Here is a 24,439-nt window from a genome sequence, read left to right as displayed (position 1 = left end):
TGGCTGGGGATTACGGCCTACATTCCCTCCCATAGCACCTTCCAAGGGTTGCAGGATGCCAGCGGGATTCAAGGCCAGAGGCAATTGTAGTAAAAGGCTAAAGCATACCCTCCAAGCATCCCTAATTCCCCGGGGCGTTCACTGAATTACACAAGCAACCCTGGCTTCTGATTTCATCCAGGAATGTCCCATTTTCCCTCTCCAGCACTGAGATGGGAGGAGAAGGAGCCACTGCTTGCAACTGGCGCTTGCACTTAGCAGCAGAAACTTTTTTTAAAAAGTTTTTATTTTATTTATACTTTTCAAGTTTATACATTTCATTAGTTTTACAATCAATTTAACATTTCAAAATGTTGACTTCCTTCCCCCTCTTTCTGTGGTTCCTTAAATTTATTCTTTAATTAGCTTCTGCATATCCAGATTCATTTAATTTGCTCATCTAATTATCTACTTTAAATAGATACTCTTAGGAAATGGCAGGTTATTACATTGCAGCGGAACCTTCGTGGAGTGGAACCCTTGTGCGTGGGGGAGGCATTTCACCGCTGGACCAGAGGTGGCGGGTGGGCGCAATGCTCTTGTCAACCCGTCTCTGCTGCTGCAGTGACTGTGTTATGTACTGAGTTGAATAGGATCCAAAAGGCAGCAGTCTGATTGGTCTGATTGGTCCTAGAACAATAGGATTCAGAATGCAGCAGTCTGATTGGTCCTAGAACAATAGGATTCAGAATGCAGCAGTCTGATTGGTCCACAGGAGCCACCCAATCCAGCTCCAGGTTGGCCTACAAGTGAATCCCTGATTGGCCTACAGGTGAATCCCGGAATTAGCCAATCACGTGGGGCCCATTGTGTAAATAATGTATATAAAGCAGACATTCTGGGGGAACTTCCATTCCTCCTCGCCACTATGAGCTGATTAAAGAGCGTGAAATCCACTCTCGACTCTGAGTATATTTCAGACTACCGTACATACAGGAAGCCCCATTCCTGCCATGCAGAAATCAGAAGGTTCTCCGTACTCGCAACATAAATCCAGACCCTCTCCATCATCCAGCCAGAGAAGCAAGAGGCCTTAGCACATTTCCAGGACACATTTCGGCCAGACCAAAATATTTGGAGCAGAGCAAATGTGGGACATGGCCTGGAAAGAGTGCTGAGGCCCAGATCAAGGCCTGGAGAAGCACATTTGGCCTCCAGGACTGAGGGCTCCCACCCTCCCCTTTAAAAGTCGAAAGCAGCCAAACGAAAACACCTGGATCACTTGAATTTTCTTTCCACAGAATTAAACCATAGGAACAGATCTTACCTCAGGCACCCTTGCCTGCGTTGCGATGCTTCTTGTAGCAATTGGGTAGCTTCGCCATAAAATGTCGGTACAGGGAGGAGACTTTGCCCCAGTTGTTTATCATTTCTTTCTAAATGGGAGTCATGGGGTTCGAATTTCGCTATGGGACTGCACCCCATGTTCCCTACCAAGGCATGGAGGCACAAGGCCCTGTCATCAGCGGCTTGCCAAATGTAATATTAGGAAGGACTGCACCCCTGGCTGTCATACAGAGTAGATGCTTGCATTCAACAATGCATTTAAATTTGTGGAGAACAAAAAACTTCTGCAGCTTTTAGCCGAATTAGCTAAGTGGAACCTCCATGTACAGGGGCAGTATAGCTCAGGGAACAAACTACAGCTCGGGGGGGTGTCATTACATTTGTGTCCCGTTTGTGCCTGGCGGTCCCGTTGGACCTCTCTCATCCATAAAGGTGATTCTCAGGGTTGTTGTTTTTAAAAATAATAATAATTAAATAATTGATTTTTTTGTGAGGGGGGGTTGGAATGGATATATATCCAAAGCCTGAGCCAAAAATTCACCTGTATCTGTAATCAATAAAGTTGTGCCCATTTCTAAGCCAGCTCATTGTCTGCTTGAGTTTATTACTCACATTTAGCCACTGCCAGGGGTGGGGGTGGCGCTGTGGGTTAAACCACAGAGCCGAGGACTTGCCGATCAGAAGGTCGGTGGTTCGAATCCCCGCGAAGGGGTGAGCGCCCGTTGCTCGGTCCCTGCTCCTGCCAACCTAGCAGTTCGAACGCACATCAAAGTGCAAGTAGATAAATAGGTACTGCTCTGGTGGGAAGATAAACGGTGTTTCTGTGTGCTGCTCTGGTTCGCCAGAAGCGGCTTAGTCATGCTGGCCACATGACCTGGAAGCTGTACGCCGGCTCCCTTGGCCAATAAAGCGAGATGAGTGCCGGAATCCCAGAGTTGGTCACGACTGGACCTAGTGGTCAGGGGTCCCTTTACCTTCAGGCGTGGGGGTGGCACTATGCAATAAACTAACTAACTAACTAACTAACTAACTAACTAACTAACTTTGTCGTGAGTTCCCCCACCATTTCCCCGCCAGAAAAAAATCACTGGTGATTCTTAAGGTCTTTTGCAGACCCAGAAAGCAAGTCCCTTCCCAAGGAAACAGATGAATGCAAGACATTTCTGGCATTATCATTCCTTTTACATTACTGAGCTATGTAGAATTTTCTAACAGTCCAGACTTTAAAAATGCACTCTCCTTGGGCATGGAGAAAGCTAGCATTGCATATTAGGGTCTTAACGAGGGGAGCAGAATGAAAAATGCTTCTGTAAGGACCCCTGCAAACAGAAGTGGTGAGATTTGCTTGTTTCCTTTCACTACCAAGAAGACACAAGCCCCTGCCCCAGGTCTGCTCCCAGGTACAGTTCCCTGGAAATTCTGCAGCAAAACATTGCCCAGCAGTGACACAATTCTTGGGACCAAGTGAAATGTGCAGTAATCAAAACCAGACGCAAGTCTAGTCCAGCCTGTTAAATCCGTCTCCAAATCGCTTCGTTCCCAAGGGTCAGATCTCAATCGGGAAGGAATCGGGGGAGGCTGGGAAAAGAGACTTTAGCATTTCCCTGACATTTACTGCACACTTTTTCTCTTGCTGCTAAAAGACCCTGAATCCATTTGGCTGCCAGGGACCGGCTAAAATAGCACCGCAGCTGGCCCCAGATCAGCTGCAACGGCAAATCTGAGCTATGCCTTGACAGGAGGGTTTTTGCTTCGTATCTGCAGAACGTCCACCCAGATTGCTGTTTTTCACACTGCTTGGGAGAGAGTATGTGGGCGTTTATAAGAATCTAGAACTACAGCACAGAAAGACCAGAGAAAACCTCATCCATCAGAACTCTGCACGAAGAGCAAAAGTCTTCCTGTATTTTAAACCCGCCTCCCCCATCCTAGGACCTCCTGATCTGTTTGGACTATAATTCTGATGGGAGTTGCTGTCTAAAGCATTTAGAGGGCAACAGGTTGGGCACAGCTGCCCTAAACCATTCTTAAACTAAAGATTTTAACGCATGCACAGCTGAACTTAAAAGCGTCTCCTGATTTTCGGCCAAGCTTCCTCAACTTCGCTTCTTGAGCAAATGCAAAAGTGGCCAGGGTGTTAATCCCAAAAACAGATAGACAAGGTTCAGGATTAAAATTCTACATTTGATCTAACCAGCTGTGTCAGTAGGGGAGTGTAGCAAACATTTATTTGCTACATTTAAGACATCTAAATTTAAGACATATGAAGGTGGCCCTCATTAGGGAAGTTAATTAATAACTGATGTTTTAATGTATTTTTAACCTTCAGTTGGAAACCGCCCAGAGTGGCTGGGGAGACCCAGCCAGATGGGCAGGGTAGAAATAATAAATTCAAATTTAAAAAATTTAAATTAAATTTAAAAAATTAAATTTAAAACATCTCTGTTGCGGATAAGATCCTGATGCTTTTGGAGAAAGCTGACCTTCTATATCCGTTTCAATCAGGGTTTAGGCCCAGGTCTGGCAGAGAAACTGCTTTGGTTGCCCTTTACATAGCTAGGGGCTACTTCTGGATCCATTGCTATAGCTTGGGGGGGGGGGAGAGAAAGACCCCTTGGCTCCCCGGAGTTGACTCCTATGACAGCAGCTCATTTCCGGTGGTCTTGCCCCATGAAATCAGCTGGCAAGACTGAAAGCCCCTGCCTCTCCACAGCTATCTATGTCCCTTCCTCCTTTTCCCAAGCAATCGGAGCCTATGTCTTCAAGCAGTTTGCCTTTGCTCCGCCTGTTTCAGCCCTCTTCTGCTTCTGGGAGTCAAAAGTGGAGAGGAGGGGAACTTGTGACTCTACACTAGCCTGGCTCATCTCTGCCTCTAGGCTTCCCTTTCCCTGCTCTTCTGCTTCATCTTCTGTCCTGATTCTGGACTTCTCTCTGCCTCAGACTCTCCCAGCTCACTAAACCTTGCTACCTCCTCAGCTTCCAACACCAACTCTTCCTCGTCTTCTCCCTCTGGCCACTCATTGTTGTTCCCCACCACCACCACCACCACTGATCCCTGGGCTCTGAGCCTCCTTCTCTTGGTGGTTCCCCAACTGGTTGCTCCCACCATTTCTCTGCATCCATGGCACTCTGCTTTTCCCAGCCACCATAACGTCATGCTCTCAAGCTCTAAACCAGCCAGTCGGCCCCAAAGGATGCCAAAGCTGATGACATTGAAAGCTGCTGAGAGGTCTAGTAGGGTCAACGGAGTTGCACATACGTTCCATGACATAAGTCATCCACGAGGGTGACTGGGTGCAACAGCCCTTGCAGCTTGACTCACGGTGATGACAGCTTCTGCGTGCTTGCTTTCTGCTTCCTCCTGAAGCCTCTTGTGTTCCTCTTCAGGTCTGCCTGCAGTGGTGATGGCACCTTCTGCTTCGCTATGGGCCATGATGCAGCTTAACTGGGAAGGCAGAGAAGTGAGAGACAAGGCAGAGGGCAGCTGCTTCCCAAACTGGTGAATGTGGGTGGGTTGGTGTGACTCTCACTTCTGCAGAACTGGGGAGGAAGGGACCCATACTCTCCTTATCACTGCTGGAGAGCGTCAGGGTGAACTGAGAACATTGTTCACTTACACAAGGGCATTATGGACTTTGTGCCATTGACAGTGATCCATGGATCAGCCTATTATAAATATTCAGCCCAACCTTAACTGGGCTGTAGTTCAGTGGCAGAGAGGCACATACATTGCCTATGAAAGGTCTTAGGTTCAATCCCCAGGTGCAGATGGGGGAAGATTTGGATCAGGAATCCTGGACAGATGCTACCAGTAATTGATTGTGAGGTACAGATGGCATAAGGCAGCTTCCTATGACCCTACTGAAAATGTAAGGTAAAGGTAAAGGGACCCCTGACCATTAGGTCCAGTCGTGACCGACTCTGGGGTTGCGGTGCTCATCTCTCTTTATTGGCCGAGGGAGCCGGCGTACAGCTTCCGGGTCATGTGGCCAGCATGACTAAGCCGCTTCTGGCGAACCAGAGCAGCGCACGGAAACGCCGTTTACCTTCCCGCCGGAGTGGTACCTATTTATCTACTTGCACTTTGACGTGCTTTTGAACTGCTAGGTGGGCAGGAGCAGGGACCGAGCAACGGGAGCTGACCCCGTCGCAGTGATTTGAACCGCCGACCTTCTGATCAGCAAGCCCTAGGCTCTGTGGTTTAACCCACAGCACCACCCGCGTCCCTTACTGGAAATATAATCTGGAGAAAATAGATTCATTTTCCAGATTCCCAGACTCCAGATTTCAATGGCTCTTTGAAAAGCATTATGTTACCTTTAAAGCATACTTGAAGCACATTCCCCACCCCCTCAAAGAATTCTGGGCACTATAGTTTGTTAAGGGTTTCTGGGAACGATTACTCTGTGACGGGCAAACTACAGTACCCATAATCCTTTGAGCAGGGGGATATGCTTTCATAGAATCATAGCACGGTAGAGTTAGAAGGGACCCTATTGGTCATCTAGTCCAGCCCCCTGCAATGCAGGAAAATGTCCCATACAGAAATTGAACCTGCAAGCTTGACATTAGCAGCCGCACGCTCTAACCAACTGAGCTATCCAGGCTTTGACTGTGCTTTAAAGGTATAGTGCATGGGTAGGCAAACTAAGGCCCAGGAGCTGGATCCAGCGGCGTAGCGTGAGTTGTCAGCACCCGGGGCAACGCAAGTAATTTGCGCCCCCTAACCCGGGGCAAGGCAAGTAATTTGCGCCCCCCCAACCCCTAACCTGCGAGTTGCCACTGGCGCTGCCGCGCAAACAACGCTGCTTGCCCGGAGGAGGATGGAGGCAGAAGCAGCCGCCGCCTGTGGCTGGGCCGAGGGGATGGCGGCGGCGGCAGGGTGCAGAGGCTGCCCGTGCCCGGCCAGGCATCGGTGGCGGCGTCGGCGCTGCTGCAGCGGCTGCTCCTCCTGCGAGCAGTGAGCGGAGTGCAGCCACAGCGACGGCGGGGGGCGCGGGCGCTAGGGCGCAAGGCTGGCGGTGGCGGCGGGGAGCCCGGCGGAGGAAGGAACTTGTCCCTTCCCTCTGGACTCGCGCCCCCCCCCAGATGTTGCGCCCGGTGCGGTCGGCACCCCTGGCACCCCCCACGCTACGCCACTGGCTGGATCAGGCCCAATCGCCTTCTAAATCCAGCCCGCAGACGGTCCAGGAATCAGCATGCTTTTACATGAGTAGAATGTGTCCTTTTATTTAAAATGCATCTCTGGGTTATTTGTGGGGCATAGGAATTCATTCATTTAATTTTTTCCCCAAAATATAGTCCTGCTCCCTCTCATCACAGCTCCCTAAAGTGAAATATTTAGGAATTCAAATAACAATGAAAATTATAAATTTGTTTGAAGATAAGTATTTTAAAAAATGGGAAGAAATAAAAAGAGAAATGGAAATTTGGACAAGATTGAATTAAACACTCTGGGGTACAGCTTCATGCCTCTTCCATGGCGATGTGGAGGGAGTGGTCCTTTCCTCCCACATGTAGCTACATTTCCCGAGTACCAAGCAGGTAAGTCATCCTCGCACATGTTTCCCCCTGCGCAACATGTGACGGCATTCATGCGCTGGGCACATGCACACAGCATATTCTCTCTCTCTCTCTCTCTCTCTCTCTCTCTCTCTCTCTCTCTCTCTCTCTCGGTTCCGGTGTGCCCTGCTCAGATGCCAGGGTGTGCCCACACCAAACTGAGCGCACGGCTTTTGTGGAGGAGCTGGAAGTTGCAACAGAGACCTGCCTCCCTTTTTGTTTGGTCTATACGTACATTCCATCCCCCAAAGGGAAACAACTTGAGGTTAATTAGGCAACTGGCAGGATGACACTCGCAGTGGCAGAAGTCCAGCAGAACTCATGAAAACGACTTCCTCGGAGGGGGCGAGGGCTGCTTGGCCCGGCTGCGGCATCTTTCCCTTGCACTCCATAACCCGCCACACTCCGCAGAAACAAGCCAAGAACCCGCACCCTTCTGTTCTCGCTCCTGCTTTCCTCCGCTCCTAAGGAATCCTGCTTTTGAAATTGCAACGCAGAAGAGTTTAGCAGATATATTTGGAGAGGACACACACACACACACAAACACACACACACTCCTGCATAAGCAAGCTGACTGCCAAACCTGAATTGCAGCAGGGAGAGCGGCTGAACAGCTAAGGCAGCTGCTGTTGAGTTTCAGTCTGCCTGTGGTGCAGGTTTTTCAAGTCACACACACACACACACACACACACACACACACACACACACACACACCTGCCTGTCACACACTCCTTCTCTCATTCATACACGCACACACACACATGCAGAAAGGAGCTGTTTGAGATTACCACCTGCACAGGTACTTAAACATTCTTGGAGGATCTCGGCTGCTTAAAGAAGATCCGGTCCTTCCCCAGGTAAGTGCAAAACTGAGCAGAACGCAATGATCTGACCTGAGAGCCCAGGCTGAAGTTAAGGATTCATTGATGCTTCTTCTCTGATGGAAGGCAAAAAAAGGGGTCAGGAATTTGCAACGAAGCCGGGGCAGCTTTAGAAAAGAAGACCCAGGAGGAGAGGAATGTCATTTGCTTCCAAACTGCATGCTGCAGACAGAGAGCATTCTTCCTGCATCTTTGCTGCTGCTGCTGCTGTAGGTTTTTTGGATGCTGTTTTATAAAGCACTGCCACACTCGCACAGCAACAGCAGAAGAGGAAAAAGAAAGATGCATTTACAATCTACCTTTTGATGGTATAGGGAAGGAAGAGTCAAAAGGAACAAATAATAGAGGTGGGGGAGAGGTGATGGCCAGCTCACTTTTGTGGACATTTTCATAGGTGTACTGATATGAGCATGTTGCCTTGATAAAGATTACCTTAATATTTCTATGGTACCTCTTGACATGTCGTTGGTTTCAGCATCTAATAGCATTAGATAGTTGGCGTGAAACGGTGTTTTATGATGTGACAGCGACAGAACACCCAAACGATGCTGACGAGTCCAAAGTACTCAGATTTGGAGAGGGAAGTGTTACATTTCAAAAAGACAACTTGAATGCTGAATTCAAAACGTAACTTCCCCACTGAAAATCTGAGCAGCTACACTTGTGTACCAGACTCCAAATATTTGCAAGTATTCGCTTTGGCTTCACAATCCTGCCTTTTGCAAAAGTGTATTGGACATTTATGGTACCTTTTGTAGGAAACTGCTCATTTACAATGTACCAGCTCAGCCAGGGGAAGCAGGCAATGAGGATCTTTTTGCGTTTGGCGTGTCTTCAAAGGCAAAAGTTTCCCCTTCGTATCCGCAAAGCGGCTTCTTTCAAATCAGCTGCGAAAGTCAGACTTGTTTTCTCAAACTGTCGAGATTCTAATTTTTTTTTTATGGATGCAAATTTTACCAGCTAGTAACCACCAGCCATCAAAAGTCAACAAACTATGCAAAATCCTCGAGAGGCGGTCATATTGTATATAGAAAAATCATGTGTGAAATAATGCTTTGTGACTGTGGAGTTTTGCTTATTGTTTGCCAAACTCCAGCACATCTAAAGCACATGAGGTCCTCCAGAGAATCCCGGGAACTGTAGTTTATTAAGGCTGCTGAGAGTTGAAGCTCTGTGAAGGGGAAAACTACACTTCCCAGAATTCTTTGGGAGAAACCATGTGCTTGAAATGCACGGGGTATATGCAGCCCCTGTTTGCCTTGTTCACTCTGCTGTGGTCCCTTGTAAGCTCAGCAAACTGAGAAAACCAGAGTTTGGTAGAAAAACCATGGAATGTATGTGTTTCCCTATAGAGATAGCCTATGGCCCTTTCCATGAGGATAGCGCTTGCCAACAGTTTGTTCTGAGGAGGATGGAAGGAGTGAGAAATAAACAGAGGCTAAGAATAGCAACTTGAGCAATGGCTTTCAGCAAGATCCAGGGACCATTGAAAGACTGTGCTGAGCGCTGCAGGGCTCCAGAAACATGCATTATTCAGGTGTACACTTGTCAAATTATGACAGAGCTAGGAAGAAAAGAGGGTGTTAACAGAGCGGTTTCTCTTTCCGGCGGAATGAGAAGCCTGCTGTTTGTTCTTGGAAGACAACCGCCGGCCAAATACCTGCTATTCAAACAAGCTGTTTGATAAGCAATATTTGTTTGATGCTCTTGCACCTGTTCCCTAGGTTCCTCAGCAAAAATAATTCCAGGGACAGGTCACTGAGGCAGGTGGCCAGGGTGACATTTGAGGACTCAGCTGAATGCATCAGGTGCCCAGTTTCAGAAGTGCCAATCTCTGTCATATTAATGCTCCCGGAAGCTTTTTCACCTTTCAGTTGGGGTGGGGCAAGGTTCTTGGCAAGGTTCGAAGGCCTGTTCCTGAAGATCGTTAAGATTAAATTGCAAAAAAGCACACACACACACACACACACACACACACACACACGAGTGTTTTGGAAGAGCATTTGTTGCGGTTGCTTGGTGCTAGCTTGTCATTGCAAGATTATCAAGTGGGGTCAACGAACCATCTTTTTTCAAAAAGAGTTGTGTGCTTCTGACATGTGTACCTGTAACATCAATCCATTTCCTTGTTAATTGTACAGTTGTGGCTCAGGGCAGATGTGGATGCTGGTGGAAAGTTGAACCCCTTTGTTTCCCTACCTTTTTTTTTTTTTTTTGTAATTCAAATGTAGAGATTGGGGGTGCAGTTGAAGGACTGGTGCAATGGGTAAGAGAAGGCTGCTTCAATATTTCCCTACAGGCCAGTTCTCCCCTGCTGCAGCTTGTTGTTGTTGCTGTTTAGTCGTTTAGTCGTGTCCGCCTCTTTGTGACCCCATGGACCAGAGCACACCAGGCACTCCTGTCTTCCACTGCCTCCCGCAGTTTGGTCAAACTCAGGCTGGTAGCTTCAAAAACACTGTCCAACCATCTCGTCCTCTGTCGTCCCCTTCACCTTGTGCCCTCCATCTTTCCCAACATCAGGGTCTTTTCCAGGGAGTCTTCTCTTCTCAAGAGGCGGCCAAAGTATTGGAGCCTCAGCTTCACGATCTGTCCTTCCAGTGAGCACTCAGGGCTGATTTCCTTCAGAATGGATAGGTTTGATCTTCTTGCAGTCCGTGGGACTCTCAAGAGTCTCCTCCAGCACCATAATTCAAAAGCATCAATTCTTCGGCGATCAGCCTTCTTTATGGTCCAGCTCTCACTTCCATACATCACTACTGGGAAAACCATAGCTTTAACTAGACGGACAGTTATCTTCCTTCAAACATCTACCCCAACTAGACTCCAAACATGGACGTGATCTGCCTGGGGAGAGGGGTGGACAGCCACAGGCAATGGCATTTGCAGAAGAGGATTGGCAGGCATTCCAGTGGCCTGATCTCCCTTCCTTCCACATTCCCAACCCTCTTGCAGCCTCCACCCCTGCAATATCTTAGGAAACATGGGATGAAGACACGTTTGCCAAGGTATCACCTGAGCAATGTCTTAAAACATTAGTTGCTCTCTGCCCACAGATGACTGTCTCCAGCTCACCTGTACTCAGGGTTTGGCTACTGAAAATGATGGAGCTAAGAGAGCCTTATCTATTAATTTCAGTGGGTCTGGTCTAAGTAGGACTTACATTGGAAACAACCCGGGCCTGATGGTAATGGCTTCCTGCTGCGTGCAGGGCTAGCTCACACTGTGTTGGCAACTCAACTGCCAATTAAGAAGTGCCACTTGCTTAGGGATTTTACTGGCCTGACCAGAATTTTACTGTTTGGGCCAGCAGCCAGCTGTGGAAAATGCACAGCCAGACTAAAAATCCAGTTGGGGTGTTTTTTTTTGTGTGTGTGTGTGTGTCGGAGTTGGTGCACACACATGTACCATACCCTCCAACATTTCTCTGATAAAAATAGGTATGTCCTATTCCATAATATCGGGACGCGAGTGGTGCTGTAGGTTAAACCACAGAGCCTAGGACTTGCTGATCAGAAGGTCGGCGGTTTGAATCCCCATGACAGGGTGAGTTCCCGTTGCTCGGTCCCAGCTCCTGCCAACCTAGCAGTTCAAAAGCATGTCAAAGTGCAAGTAGATAAATAGATACCACTCCGGTGGGAAGGTAAACGGCATTTCCGTGCGCTGCTCTGGTTCGCCAGAAGCGGCTTAGTCATGCTGGCCACATGACCCGGAAGCTGTATGCCGGCTCCCTCGGCAAGTAAAGCGAGATGAGCGCCGCAACCCTAGAGTCGGTCACAACTGGACCTAATGGTCAGGGGTCCCTTTACCTTTATTCCATAATAATAATGATAATAATTTTGCTATTTATACCCCGCCCATCTGACTGGGTTGCCCAGCCACTCTGGGTGGCTTCCAACATGCATAAAAACATAATAAAACATCAAACATTTTTTTAAAAAACCCTTCCCTATACTGGGCTGCCTTCAGATGTCTGCTGAAGGTTGTATAGTTACTTATCTCCCTGGCTCTGGGGCCTCATGACTCCATCATACCTGCCAACATTTCGTCCTGGGTGAGGCGGATGCTGCTAGGCGCATGTGTACGCTGTCCATTTCCCACACCCAACTGCATGGCCCTGGGGCCTGGCAACCCATGCTAGGCCACTACATGGAGCTGCCTTTCAAAAGGGCACAGGAACCTGTGTTAGTCCAAAATAGCGCCACCACGCTGTTCACTGGGACTGGCCAATATAGATTATGCTGGCACTATGCTGTCAGAACTGGCTACTAGTCTGTTTCCAGGAGACCCAGTTCAAAATTCTCATGTTTACTTTTAAAGCTAGAAGTGGCTTGAGGCCAAGCGACCTGGAGGATACGCACATCCACACCTTTCTGGACCGTAAGGTCATCTTCAGAGGCCCTTCTCCAGCTATACCTATGTAATGAGGGGTGACAGATGACTAATGGGAATAGAGCTTTTTCAGGGGTGGTGCCTCAGTTGTGGAATACCATCTCCAGGGAGGCTCTCTTAAGGCCCACATTGTAGTATTGTCAGCGCCAGGTGAAGCCCTTTTGTATTGTCCTTTCAGGCCTTTCACAAAGTGCATTTGAGATCATTTGCACAGCTGTCTCTTCTGTTGTACGTTTTGACTCTATACTGTGCTCTATCTCAGATGTCATGTGCATTGTGCATCATGCATCATGATTTAATTATTTTTAGTTTAAACAGTCCAGAAAACTTTGGTTATTGGGTAGTATAGAAATGCAAGAAATTAAATAAAAATAAAGAGAGAGGAGTAGTCAGCCAGACCATAACCCCCACACCCCACCAACCCTCTGCCAATTGACATTCCACATAAATCTCTATATTAGTTTCATCCCCATTCAGGCATTATAAATTTATTTATGTATTTATTTAAAATATGTATAGATCACACTTTTTTGTAAAAATGCAGGAAGGCAGTATGCAGTGCTCAAAAGGACAACAAAGTCAATAAAAACATCAGTATAAATTATTTATTTAAATGTTTACAGACCACACTTTCCCTAAAAATACAGCAAGACGATAGACCACACACAAGCCAATGTAAGACCATTAAAAACCAATAAATGACCAATAAATGATGATGCACTGAACTCTTGGGTTGGAAATGACTCAGTATGTTCAAACGGACATTGAAAGTGGGATCATGTATAGCCACCCCAATAATATATCATGAGCACTAATAGCACCCCCTCCAACATGTTGATGCCAAAAACCAGGACTCATGTCTTCCTGGCCCCGCTCCCATGCGAGTCACATGATTCGCGATCCTGCGTGTTTTTGTGCACTATGCATGGTGCCCCAAACCAGGATGTCCCGATTTAATTGGGGCAGTTGAGGGGTATGAAATAATCATGAGTGCACAATAAACAGAATTGTCCGGAAGAGCCCTAACTCTCCAACCTATTCTCGCTGATTTGGTTTCACTGGAAGAAGACACTGTGGCACTTGACACATTGCCACGGCTCTTTGCTGGCACCGCTTGGCGAATTAATATGCAGAGCCAACCTTGGCCTACTCGAGCTTTTAGCAGGGGGGCTGAGCACCACAGCATAGCTATTCTCTCCTTGGGACCCAAGAGCTGCCAAAGGGTTGCTGAGTGAGCCCAGTGTCAACAAGGGCAGGGAAGAACGAGCAACAAAGCTGTGCTTCCTGGAAGACAGGCTGGTTTGGGATTAAGTTTCTATTCAAATTGGGGACAGAACAATCCCAAAACAACCTTTGGTGAATGAGCCCAGTGTGCTCTACGGCTCCATCCTTGGGAATGCCAGGTCAGCCGGTTGCTGTTAGCAGGTAGCGAATGATCATTGGGGCGAATGCAGGAGTTATATAAAACTGTATTTGAGTAAAGTCTGTTCAGACAGAATTGAAGGGGGCATCACCAAGCTTGCACGTGCTTCCTACTAGTCCTCAACATTCCCGTTCGCATTTGTTAGGCAAAACACGGATTTCATATTTTAAAATGCAAGTTTGCTAAGCGCTCTGTCAGCACGGTAGATACGGCTTGAGGGGGAAACAAAATTAGGCATTAAGTAGCTCTTTGCATGTAAGGTGCAGTTGTGTGTGGCTTTAAAAAAATATGCAAATAGCATCAGCTGTGGTGCTAATAATTATCTGGACTGCAGCAGGCATGGGCTGGAAAATTAATCCTGCCACAGACCTGAGGAAGATCCCTCTTCTGAAGCTAGTATTTGCTTTGAAAATCCCCAGGAGAGATCAATGGCGGGTTTCTTCTTAATGCAAGTAGCAGGTCAGAGGAGGGCTGCCCCTTGGGACCACAAGATGGGTTAAATTTCCATGGGAAAGGGTTGAATTTCCCTACCAACTCCTACTATGCTCCTGATAATTATCAGACCCACACAGATGATGCCATCTTCATAAAATAAACAAACCTGCAGTTTAAGTGTAAACACCTTAGTAGCATGAAGGATGTCTAAGATATTCCTCTTTCAATAGGCTTCCTGCCTACAGAGTTGTTTGCTTCACTGACTTCCGAATTGGTTCTTGCAGGTTCTATTTATGGAACGCGTTGTGGTGGGGGTGTCACAATTTACTGACATGAGCCTTTGCTGCCAGCCAAACTGGATGTGCCAATCTGCTCGTGTGCAGGATTAAGTCTTCAACCCTAGAAATACCGGGCTGGTCCACCTTGGAGCATTAGTTAGCATTATCCAATTTCCTCCGCTTCACATTAGACCAGAATAGTCCACACCCACAAGGACTTGAATTTGGATATGAGGAGCAACTTCAGTCTTTCCCCATGAGCACAGATCAGCTGACTGTGCATTTTGTTTTGTTTCGTTTTGCATTCTTTAGGAAGGGGAGAACGAAACTCTGCAGGAACCATCAGTTTCAGGTAAAAAAGTAAGTCATCTTCCCCAACCCACCCAACCATGCTGCACTTTAAAAATGGGACGAGGGTGGCGCTGTGGTCTAAACCACAGAGCCTAGGGCTTGCCGATCAGAAGGTCGGCGGTTCGAATCCCCACAACAGGGTGGGCTCCCGTTGCTCAGTCCCAGCTCCTGCCAACCTAGCAGTTTGAAAGCACACCAGTGCAAGTAGATAGATAGGTACCACTGTGGCGGGAAGGTAAACGGCATTTCCGTGCTCTCTGGTTTCCGTCACGGTGTTCTGTTGCGCCAGAAGCGGTTTTGTCATGCTGGCCACGTGACCCGGAAAGCTGTCTGTGGAGAAACGCCGGCTCCCTCGGCCTGAAAGCGAGATGAGCGCCGCAACCCCAGAGTCGCCTTTCACTGGACTTAACCATCCGGGGTCCTTTTCCTTTTTTTTAACCTTACTTTAAATCCCTGATTTAAATCCCCAGTTCACTTTTAAACCTGGGAGAATCAGAGGATGGGAGCTGCCATGTTCAGGGTATTTAATTAATTAATTATAATTAATTAATACACCACCTTTATCTTCCAGGGACCCCGAGGTGGTGTAGATGGTTGTTCTCCTCCTCCCCATTTCATCCTCACAGGAACCCTGACTTACAGGCTATGAGATTGCGACTGGCCCAAGGATGCCCAGTGAGCTTCATGGCTGAGTGGCGATTCTAACCCTTCTCTCCCGGGTTTGAGTCCAACGCTCTAACCATTAGGCCACACTGGCTCTCCGGGGGAGTGAATTAGGCAAGTCGCTTCAAGGAACAGTCACTGCCCAGTGGATTTTTTATCACTAAAGTACTTGTGTTAGTTGACTTATTGGGTTGTCTGCACTATCTGTTACAAAAGCCTCTTTTGTGAACAATCACGGTTAATAAGGTAACAATCATTGGGCCTCTCCAGACTGATGTTTACTGCAGGTGTATTCTGCAATATATAGTACCTGTCCTTGTCATAGAGCATTTGTGGTGCATTTGTTTTGCTTTATTATGGTGTTTCAAGGCAGGAGGCTTGTGATTCGAGGACCCGTCCCCCGCTTGAGAATAATAAAGACACGTGGACACAGTATATTAGGTTAATGGGCAAGAAAAGGCCACAACTTTATTGATTACAGCAGGTGAGAAGGTATTGGCTTAGGCACTGGACAACTCCAAATTTGACTCCACCCACTCGGAGAGGGGTGAGTCTGACAAGGGGTTAATCACCAGTAGGGGGAGCCTGTTGATGCAAATACAACTATAAGCATTCCCCTGATGTCACCGGGGGTCGTGCCATGCCCCCCCCCCCGCCACACAGGGCATTAGACAGGATCCACGACCGCCGAATTCCTTTAATGGAATACCCAAAAGTGAAGGGGTAGGCGATGGCCACACCTTGCCCTTCCACACACCAACAACACATTCCAATGCCTAACCGCCAAATACCAAGAAAGTTGTGGTGATTGCTACGAGGTAGGCGGAAAAAACCAAGAGGCCAGTGCCAATTCCCCAGTTGGAAAAAAACTCCTACCGGGCCTCCTGGGCAACCAGGGCGACCAACCATGGGTCCATAGCAAGGTCAAGCGAGAAGCTACGCACTAAAGGGAGTGGTGGGTGGGTGACTCGTGAAAATCAGTAGCGCAATGGCGGGGAGAGCTGACGCGGCCACATTTGAGCGGCTAAACCACGCCCCCGCGGTGTCACCCAATTGGGTGCCCAACTGGGAGGCGTGGCACGCCAGCGATGATGAGAGGGCAGGGGGCAGAACGCCCCCTGCGTGATGCAGGGATCGGCTCCCACTCATAACCCCTCCCCTCCGGGAGGAGAGGCTTTAGTGTGCAAGTCTTGCTGGTTTTATCGCTATCAGTTTTCGCCATCCCTTTTACAGGTCCGATACTTTGCTGCTTTATCCCTTTTGTTAGCAGGATGGGCAATGACAGAACATGGGCAGGACTTGGGCTGTAGCTTTTCCCATCTCCTTGGAAACCTTTCTCTGCACCCTCTTTTATAAATATGCTTCTCCATTGTTACCACATTATTGCTATCTGGAAGGCCTGTGGTGCAAAAAAGAAGTGAGACACACAGACATTTGTGGCATGAAAAACTATAGGATTTTGAATAAAGGCGCACAATATGCACTGAATGTAAATGAAGCTCCCCAAAAATTTTGCAGGTGCAAATAATATTAAAAGCAGGATCACGGATGATTGCCTCAATACCATTGTGAGTGCAAATCCTGGTGAATGCGCAATAAGGAGGACGTCTGAAAGAGCTGACTGTCTGTACTTTTGGGATTCCAGTGCCTTCTGAACATGTGTACTGTGTACATGCATGCTCAGGATTAACCTTCACGCATCTGATGAAGTGGACATTAGTCCACCAAAGTTTGTGCAACAGTTCATTAATCTTCAAGGCTCTTTGTTGTGTTTACTTCAAAGAAGATCCATCAAGAGCATCAAAGTCATATAATGGTAAAGGAAAATCACTTTCAAAGGATACAAAGGATATCTTGGTGTTATTTTTGTATCTCTCTGCAGAGGCTTAAATTTTGCCAAAGAGCATCACGTCCGGTGGTTTAGATAGATCTGGAGACAGGAGATGTAATCAATTTCCTTCTGTGGTTTTGTGCTTCTCTGTTAACCTTGGTGAAGTTTCTTTGCCATTCTGCATCTCAGTTTTGCTGCTTCTGAAATGCTGATACCAGTGTCTGCATCAACATCCCCAAAACTACTTTCCCCCATAAAGCTTTCAAGGGTTGTGGTTGAAACCTCTGAAGGTGGGAAGGAACAGCTGAAAAGCCTGGGGAGGATGACTGAGAGTCAGTACCAGTTTTACTACATTTTAGCAGTTTTACTGTGTTTCCAAATAATGCCAGCACAGAGCAGTTTGATATTGAAAAATGGTACTAGGGACTGAGTTAACCAGAACTCTAAGGATGTTCTAGGCAGGCAAGAACAACAGGCTGCTTCTGATCCTGGAGTCACTGATAGCATTTTTCCTCCATGAATTTGTGTATTTCTGTGGGCAGATCTAACCATATGTTTAAAGCACATCCAACATACATTTAAAGCACATGACGTCTCCCAAGGAATCCTGGGAACTGTGGCTTGTTGAGGATGCTGGGAATTGTAGCTCTGTGAGGGGGAAACCAGAGTTCTCATGATTCTTTGGGGGAAGTTACGTGTTTTAAATGTGTGTTGGATGTGCCTTAAATGCATGGTACAGATCTCAGTCGTCCCTGGTATTCATCCCTGAAGAAGCAGTGGCGAAACTAGGCTTTATTTCAGCCAGGTCAAAGACCCAATTTGGTGCCCCCATGCACATTCATTCACACACACACACACACACACACACACACACACACACACAGCCTTAATGACACCCCTCTGGAGGCTTCACCTGGGGCAAAAACCCTGGCTAGACCCTCCTTCCACCCCGTAGCTACAACTCTGGAAGAAGTCCTATATGAAAGGCCAAAGCTTGCCTACTAGATTCTCCACTCTCAATTACCTCCAGTGATTTTTTTCCTTTCAGTTGTTGAAGTCAAAATAAGGTCAAATATCAGTTCTGAACAGCAGCTAGGAAGGTGATTTGGGGGTGGCAAAGCTATAGGTTAAACATCACCCCCCCTAAACTTTTGGAGCTGCTTCTCAGCTCCAAATTTCCCCCCGCTGAGGCTGTTCTTCTGTTCTTTCTTTTTTCTTTTTTAAAGACTGTGTTGAAAGTTCTTGCGAATAATATGCTGTTAAGTCCTACACATTTAAATTTCTAAAACTGGGGGGGAAACCACACCGGCCACCAAGCAGGAGAAATTGCAGTCCATTAGGGAATCATGAGCCACAGCAACCCTAACAATATAATTCTTTCCTTGTCTGCTGAATTATTTACTGAGTTACCCATTCCTAATTCCGGAGAGTCCTTTTTTGAGAAATGAGGAAATGGGTTTGGTTTCAGATGCAGCTCAGCAAACATAAAACCAACACACTATTTATAAACAGAACAGCCAATTCCGGGTATTCCGTCTCGCTTTAGCACCACCTCAAAAAGTGGGTAACCTTGACAGGCACAGAATGGGATGTCCGAGTGCTTGTGCGTGTGCTTGCGAGACATCTCTCTGCACAAATGCACACAATATATGAAGGAGCAGGCCTATGGGTGCATTGACGTCATGGTGATGTCTGGTCGTTGCCACATGTTGCATGGCACTATGCATTGGGCATGTTGTGTGGGTGGCGAGTGACTTGAAGGAACTTCCAGAGATTCTGCAGGAATAGTTGTCGGTGTGGCTGCACTGCATCAACACCACAACTCTTCCCGTGCTTTGCATTTTGCTGTCAAGGTGTGCAGAGGACGGTGACTTAAACTGCAGCTTGCAGCGGCTGGTGTAGCAGAAGCATAGCTGTCAACTTTTCCCTTTTCCTATTCAGTATAAGGGAATTTCCCTTAAAGAAAGGGAAACATTGACAGCTATGAGCAGAAACCATCGGATTGGCCTGCCCAGGTCCTCTCAGCAAGGAGCTTGATCTCTTCATTAATTCTAAACACAAAGTGGGAAATGCTAAATAAAATGGTCTTGCGAATCATGAGCAGAATCCAGCCTTCAGAGCTACTTGTTTCTCAGTTGATAGTTTCACCACAAACGAGCTGAAGTTGTCATTAACGGTAAGCACCCGTGCTTTGGATTTTACACAGGGCGATCGTACATGCAGATTACAAATTCAGCATTTCACGTTTAAATGATGAATGGCAAGATTGGGCAATTTTTGAGAAGGGTCTTAGCTCAGTGGTAGACTGGCTTGGCATGTAGAAGGTCCCAGATTCCCTGTCTGGCATTGGCAGGCAAGACTCCTATCTGAATCCATGAAGAGTCACTGGCAGTCAGTGTAGACCAGTGCTCTCCAACATTGGTTCCCCAATGATCAAGGATGATGGTAGTTGTAGTCCAACAAAGTCTGGGGGGACCAAAGATTGAAGAACACTAGTGTAGACAATTGCGAACTAGATGGACCAACAGTAGAACTCAGTAAGGCAGCATCCCCTCAAAAATTGTTTCAGTTGCACCAAAGAGGGTGATTGGGTAATTAACTACATGCACGGTTTGACTCTATGCTTTTCTCCGCAGCTCCCTGTTGCAAGCAAACTTGTGCCAAGAGAAGATGTCCACCGAAACGTCGGCCAGCCCCACAGAGGAACAGATAGAGATTCTGGAGTATAACTTCAACAAAGTCAACAAGCACCCGGACCCAGCCACCCTTTGCCTCATAGCTGCTGAGGCGGGACTGTCTGAGGAAGAGACTCTGGTGAGTGACTGAGCCACAGAACACAAAGGCCAGCTCTGACCCCAGGATCCAGGCTGTAGGGACCACATCCTCTCCCTTGGTCTCAGTGCTTTCAAAGTGTCTTCCTAACCACGGCCTCCCATTGGCTGGAGATAGCTCAGTTGGTTAGAGTGTGGTGCTGATAACTCCAAGGTTCAGGTTTGATCTCCATATAATCACCATCATCATCATCATCATAATTTTATTATTTATACCTTGCCCATTCAGGCTGGGTTGCCCCAGCCACTCTGGGCAGGCAGCTTCCAACACATATAAACACATAATAAAACATCAAACATCGAAAAAAGACCCATTAAAAATGGGACAGCTATATATTCCTGCATTGCAGGGGGTTGGACTAGATCAAAGTTTTCCAAACTGTGTGTGGCGACACGTTAGCGTGTCGGCTGCAGTGTGTAGGTGTTTTGTGTGAATGCTCCCGGGGCTGGAAAGGGGTTAGTTTAACCTCCGGTTTGCTATTGAAACTGAATTAATGTGTCATGAAATGATATGTGTCCAAAAAGTGTGTCACCAACATGAAAAGTTTGAAAAGCTCTGGACTAGATGATCCTCAGGATCGTGGGTGGTGCTGTGGGTTAAACCACAGAGCTAGGGCTTGCGGATCAGAAGGTCGGTGGTTCGAATCCCCGTGACAGGGTGAGCTCCCGTTGCTCGGTCCCTGCTCCTGCCAACCTAGCAATTCAAAAGCACGCAGTGCAAGTAGATAAATAGGTACCTCTCCGGCGGGAAGGTAAATGGCGTTTCCGTGCGCTGCTCTGGTTCGCCAGAAGCGGCTTAGTCATGCCCGGAAGCTGTACGCTGGCTCCCTCGGCCAATAAAGCAAGAGGAGCGCCGCAACCCCAGAGTCGGTCATGACTGGACCTAATGGTCAGGGGTCCCTTTGCCCTTTACCTTTATATAGTGCATATTCCTCAGGGTCCCTCCCAACTCTACATTTCTATGATTCTCTCCCAAGAAAGATGTTTGCCTTTCTCAACGTTTGCAACAGCAAGTGGTGACTTGGACATGTGAACTGATCAGCAGAACCACGGACAGGGCCTCTATGTCCCCACCTCACATTACCTCAGGGCCAAGCTAGAAGTGGTGAATGGGGGTGGGTGGGTGGGGGTGTGACAAGGCCAGCCATGATTGCTGAATCACAATAAATAGAAAAACCTTCTCCTTACTTCCCCAATTGTGCTTTTCCTCCCAGCATGATGTGTCTGCAGTGATGGATTGAAAGAAGGAAAAGCAGGTTTGGCGGGAAGATCCAACCCCTGTCTCTAATTAAAATTAGACTTCCACCCCAACAAGCCTATTAATGAACAAGATAGGCATGTCATTTTTAATTATTTTTTTAAAGGTGGATCTAATCTGGCCCTCAGTGGTTTTCATTCCATTAGGGACCATTCATTCAGCTATGAATCATCAACTTTTTGAGCAATCAAGCGACACAGCGCTGGCCTAACAGGGTTTTAGTACCTCTCTGGGGTATCTCCAGTCATGTTGCTAGTGGTTTATCCTGCCCACCATGTGGTGAATTTCGTACTTCTAATGCCAACGGCACCCGCTATTAACAAGGAGTTGGGGTTACTTCATAACTGTAATGATTCCAAGCAATAAGAGAGCAAATTGGCCAGGATTGTGAGTGGGAAACTTGATACAAACATGAGATCCCCGTTGTGATGAGCAGAAACTCTAGGTCTCTTGCTGGCTCAAGTCAGGCCCGAGGGGAGGCTGCCTTCCCTTCAGTCACATATTTCAGATCTACGTCACAAAGCTGAAGCCCAAATTAGGCTTTTCAGCACTGAAACTCAAGGTTTGTTTTTTCCCAAACCATTGCAGTATAAAATGTATGAAAATCTAAAGTATACACAATATGGGTTTTGAGATAGCAGCCCCTAGTCTGCTATTCTGGCTCTGCTCTTTTTCCTTTCCTGAGAATGTCTTGTTTCCTCCATGTTCTAAATAAGTCACTGCTTCCTATTTAGTCTGATTATATTTATTGTCCAAAAACAACAGCCTGCAGCCGCACGGGACAGAAGTTCATACGGTAACTACTGAGCAAGGTTCCCTTCTACCTTTGACAGCCTGATGTGCAGCAAATAACAGAAGAGAGGAAAATAGGCACAAAGGGGAAGGATTAAACTCTCTCGCCAATGCATTGGAGTCCCAATCTAAATTATCCCGCTCCCATAACAGCTTTTGCTGAGGAGCGAGAATTGCAATTTGTAAGTGTAATTTTTAAGGCACAGGTGCAATGTAGATTAGGTTTGGCTCCTAATCTACAATGCAGCAGAAGGAAGTAGGAATGGAGTGGTCGAGTCTTGTGGTTCTAGAATGGACTGTACCAATTCGAGCTGCAAGTGGAGGACCATATTTTTAAAATGTCTCTTGTCCTGGGATGAGGACCCTCTCTGCATGTAGAAAGCTAGCAGGAAGTGGATTTTGCAGCAACCTTTCTCCCTGACGTGCAGGAACTCTTTTTTTTTTTAAGGGACATTCTAAAATATATAATACCCCCCTGCAGTATGAAGTGGAAGTGGTACAGTCCACTCAATGTCCCGTCCCCATCTGCCATCACATTCTGCTATGTATCTAGACCAGTGTTTCCCAAAGTTGGGTATCCAGCTGTTTTTGGACTACAATTCCTATCATCCCTGACCACTGGTCCTCCTAGCTAAGGATGATGGGAATTGTAGTTGAAGAACAGTTTGGGAAACCCTGAATGTTATGTACTGAGTTGAATAGGATCCAAAATGCAGCAGTCTGATTGGTCCTAGAACAATAGGATCCAAAATGCAGCAGTCTGATTGGTCCTAGAAAAATAGGATTCAGAATGCAGCAGTCTAATTGGTCCTAGAACAATGCAGCAGTATGATTGGTCCGCAGGAGCCACCCAATCCAGCTCCAGATGGAAGTGAATCCACAACCTGATTGGCCTACAGGAGAATTCCGGAATTAGCCAATCACGTGCAGCCCATTGTGTAAATAATGTATATAAAGCAGATATTGTGGGAGAACATCCACTCCTCCTCACCACTATGAGCTGAATAAAGAGCATGAAATCCACTCTTGACTCCGAGTATATTTCACCGAACTAGACCATACCTGACTCCGCATTCTTCTTCCTGTGCATTCTGCACTCCCAGCAGCTCACCCTCAGTGAAATTACTATATGCTATATGCTATATCTACATTTATTGTGCCAGCTCAGTTTCTCTGTTTTCATCTTGCCATGTCTCTTGTTTACCCAGAAATGGTTCAAGAAGCGCCTTGCGGAGTGGAGGAGGTCAGAAGGGCTGCCTTCGGAGTGTGGGTCTGTCCGAGACTGACTTGAACTCTCCTTCCAGAGACAATTCTAGAAAGCTGATGGCATCCAACGATTAATTCATGCTGCGGAACATGTTACTATCAAAACTAATTGTGTCTGTTATTTAACCTGCTGCCTTATTTAAATGTACATAACCTGAGGGGGGGATAAATAATTATATAAAACCATATAGATATATATATGCAAGTTGTAATGTATTCTTGTATAGAAATTATAAAGGAAGACCTGCAACTGCCGCTGGCTGCAGCTCCTTTCAAAGTGGCATGGAGTAGTTTAGGATTAATGTAATATTCCCCTTGATTCGTGGCAAAGCTAATAATAGGAACGAGAAGATTTAGCAGGGGAAAATGGTCTGTCCATCGCCTGCCACTGGATCTCAAAAAATGAGCTCACTTGCGGAGCGCAGGAAAACAGCATCGAGAAAACCAACTGCATTGACAAAAAGTTGGGGTGTGATTTCAGTGTGTAGGCAATGATGAATGTAGAGAGATAGCTTCCAGTAAACCAAACTGAACATTGGGCGTTGCGTCGGCAGCGTTGCGTCATGGGCACCATGAAGACACCCTCCACTACGGCACACTAGGGAAAATCCCTGCAGTAGGACATCTAGCCTCACTAGCCCCAGACAGGTGTAAACTGAAAATTGATATCAATGCATCTGGACCCATTATTAGTCAGTGCAGCCAGATTCTTCCGCCCCACTCCCCAGATCCCTGGCCTTAATTTGTTCGACGTTAGTCCACTAACCTTGGATGGTTTGGTGTAAAGTGCCTAGCATGCAGGTATGAGCGCCCATGCTGCCCAGTATCAGGATTGGATCGTGCCCATAGTTCATTTGATGCCAGTGTTACTGAATGAAAATCTGTGCATGCTTACGCCGTTGCCGCATTTATTTTATTGTCTTCCAAAAGGCGTGCCCTCTAAGTTAAAAGGAGTATTTCCCTCCAGATGTGCAAATAAAAATGGAAGTTAAATCAGACTGGATATGCATGCTTCTGGTTGATTTGGTCAGCCTGTCAGTTTATCATCGAAAAGTCCACCCCTGGTGTTCTCGTATGACCAAGAAACAGAAGCCAAGAAGGGCCAGCAGCAGGGTTTCTCAAAGTAGGTAATACAGTGGTACCTCAGGTTAAG

At 47.0% G+C, this 24,439-nt stretch overlaps 1 protein-coding gene across 3 annotated transcripts; it reads left to right on the top strand.

Annotated features, from left to right (window-relative positions):
• Positions 1-7,086: 7,086 nt before the first annotated feature.
• On the top strand, positions 7,087-23,486 carry HOPX (HOP homeobox). Of its 3 annotated transcripts, none has more exons than XM_081177125.1 (4): positions 7,087-7,745; positions 14,607-14,646; positions 19,776-19,953; positions 23,229-23,486. In XM_081177125.1, exons 3-4 carry the CDS (start codon positions 19,810-19,812, stop codon positions 23,304-23,306), a joined length of 222 nt encoding a protein of 73 aa, XP_081033251.1. In that variant the 5' UTR covers positions 7,087-7,745; positions 14,607-14,646; positions 19,776-19,809; the 3' UTR covers positions 23,307-23,486. The 3 variants fall into 3 exon arrangements, with proteins under 3 accessions (XP_081033251.1, XP_081033250.1, XP_081033249.1); XM_081177124.1 differs by having other exon boundaries at positions 7,089-7,745; positions 14,607-14,654; XM_081177123.1 differs by lacking the exon at positions 14,607-14,646 and having other exon boundaries at positions 7,103-7,745.
• The last annotated feature ends 953 nt before the right edge of the window (positions 23,487-24,439 follow it).

Source organism: Podarcis bocagei (genome assembly GCF_964188305.1).
Source record: "Podarcis bocagei genome assembly, chromosome: 17".
Classification (NCBI taxonomy): Eukaryota; Metazoa; Chordata; class Lepidosauria; order Squamata; family Lacertidae; genus Podarcis; species Podarcis bocagei.
The sequence above is the reverse complement of the archived record's forward strand: the minus strand, read 5'-3'. Positions and strand labels throughout refer to the sequence as shown.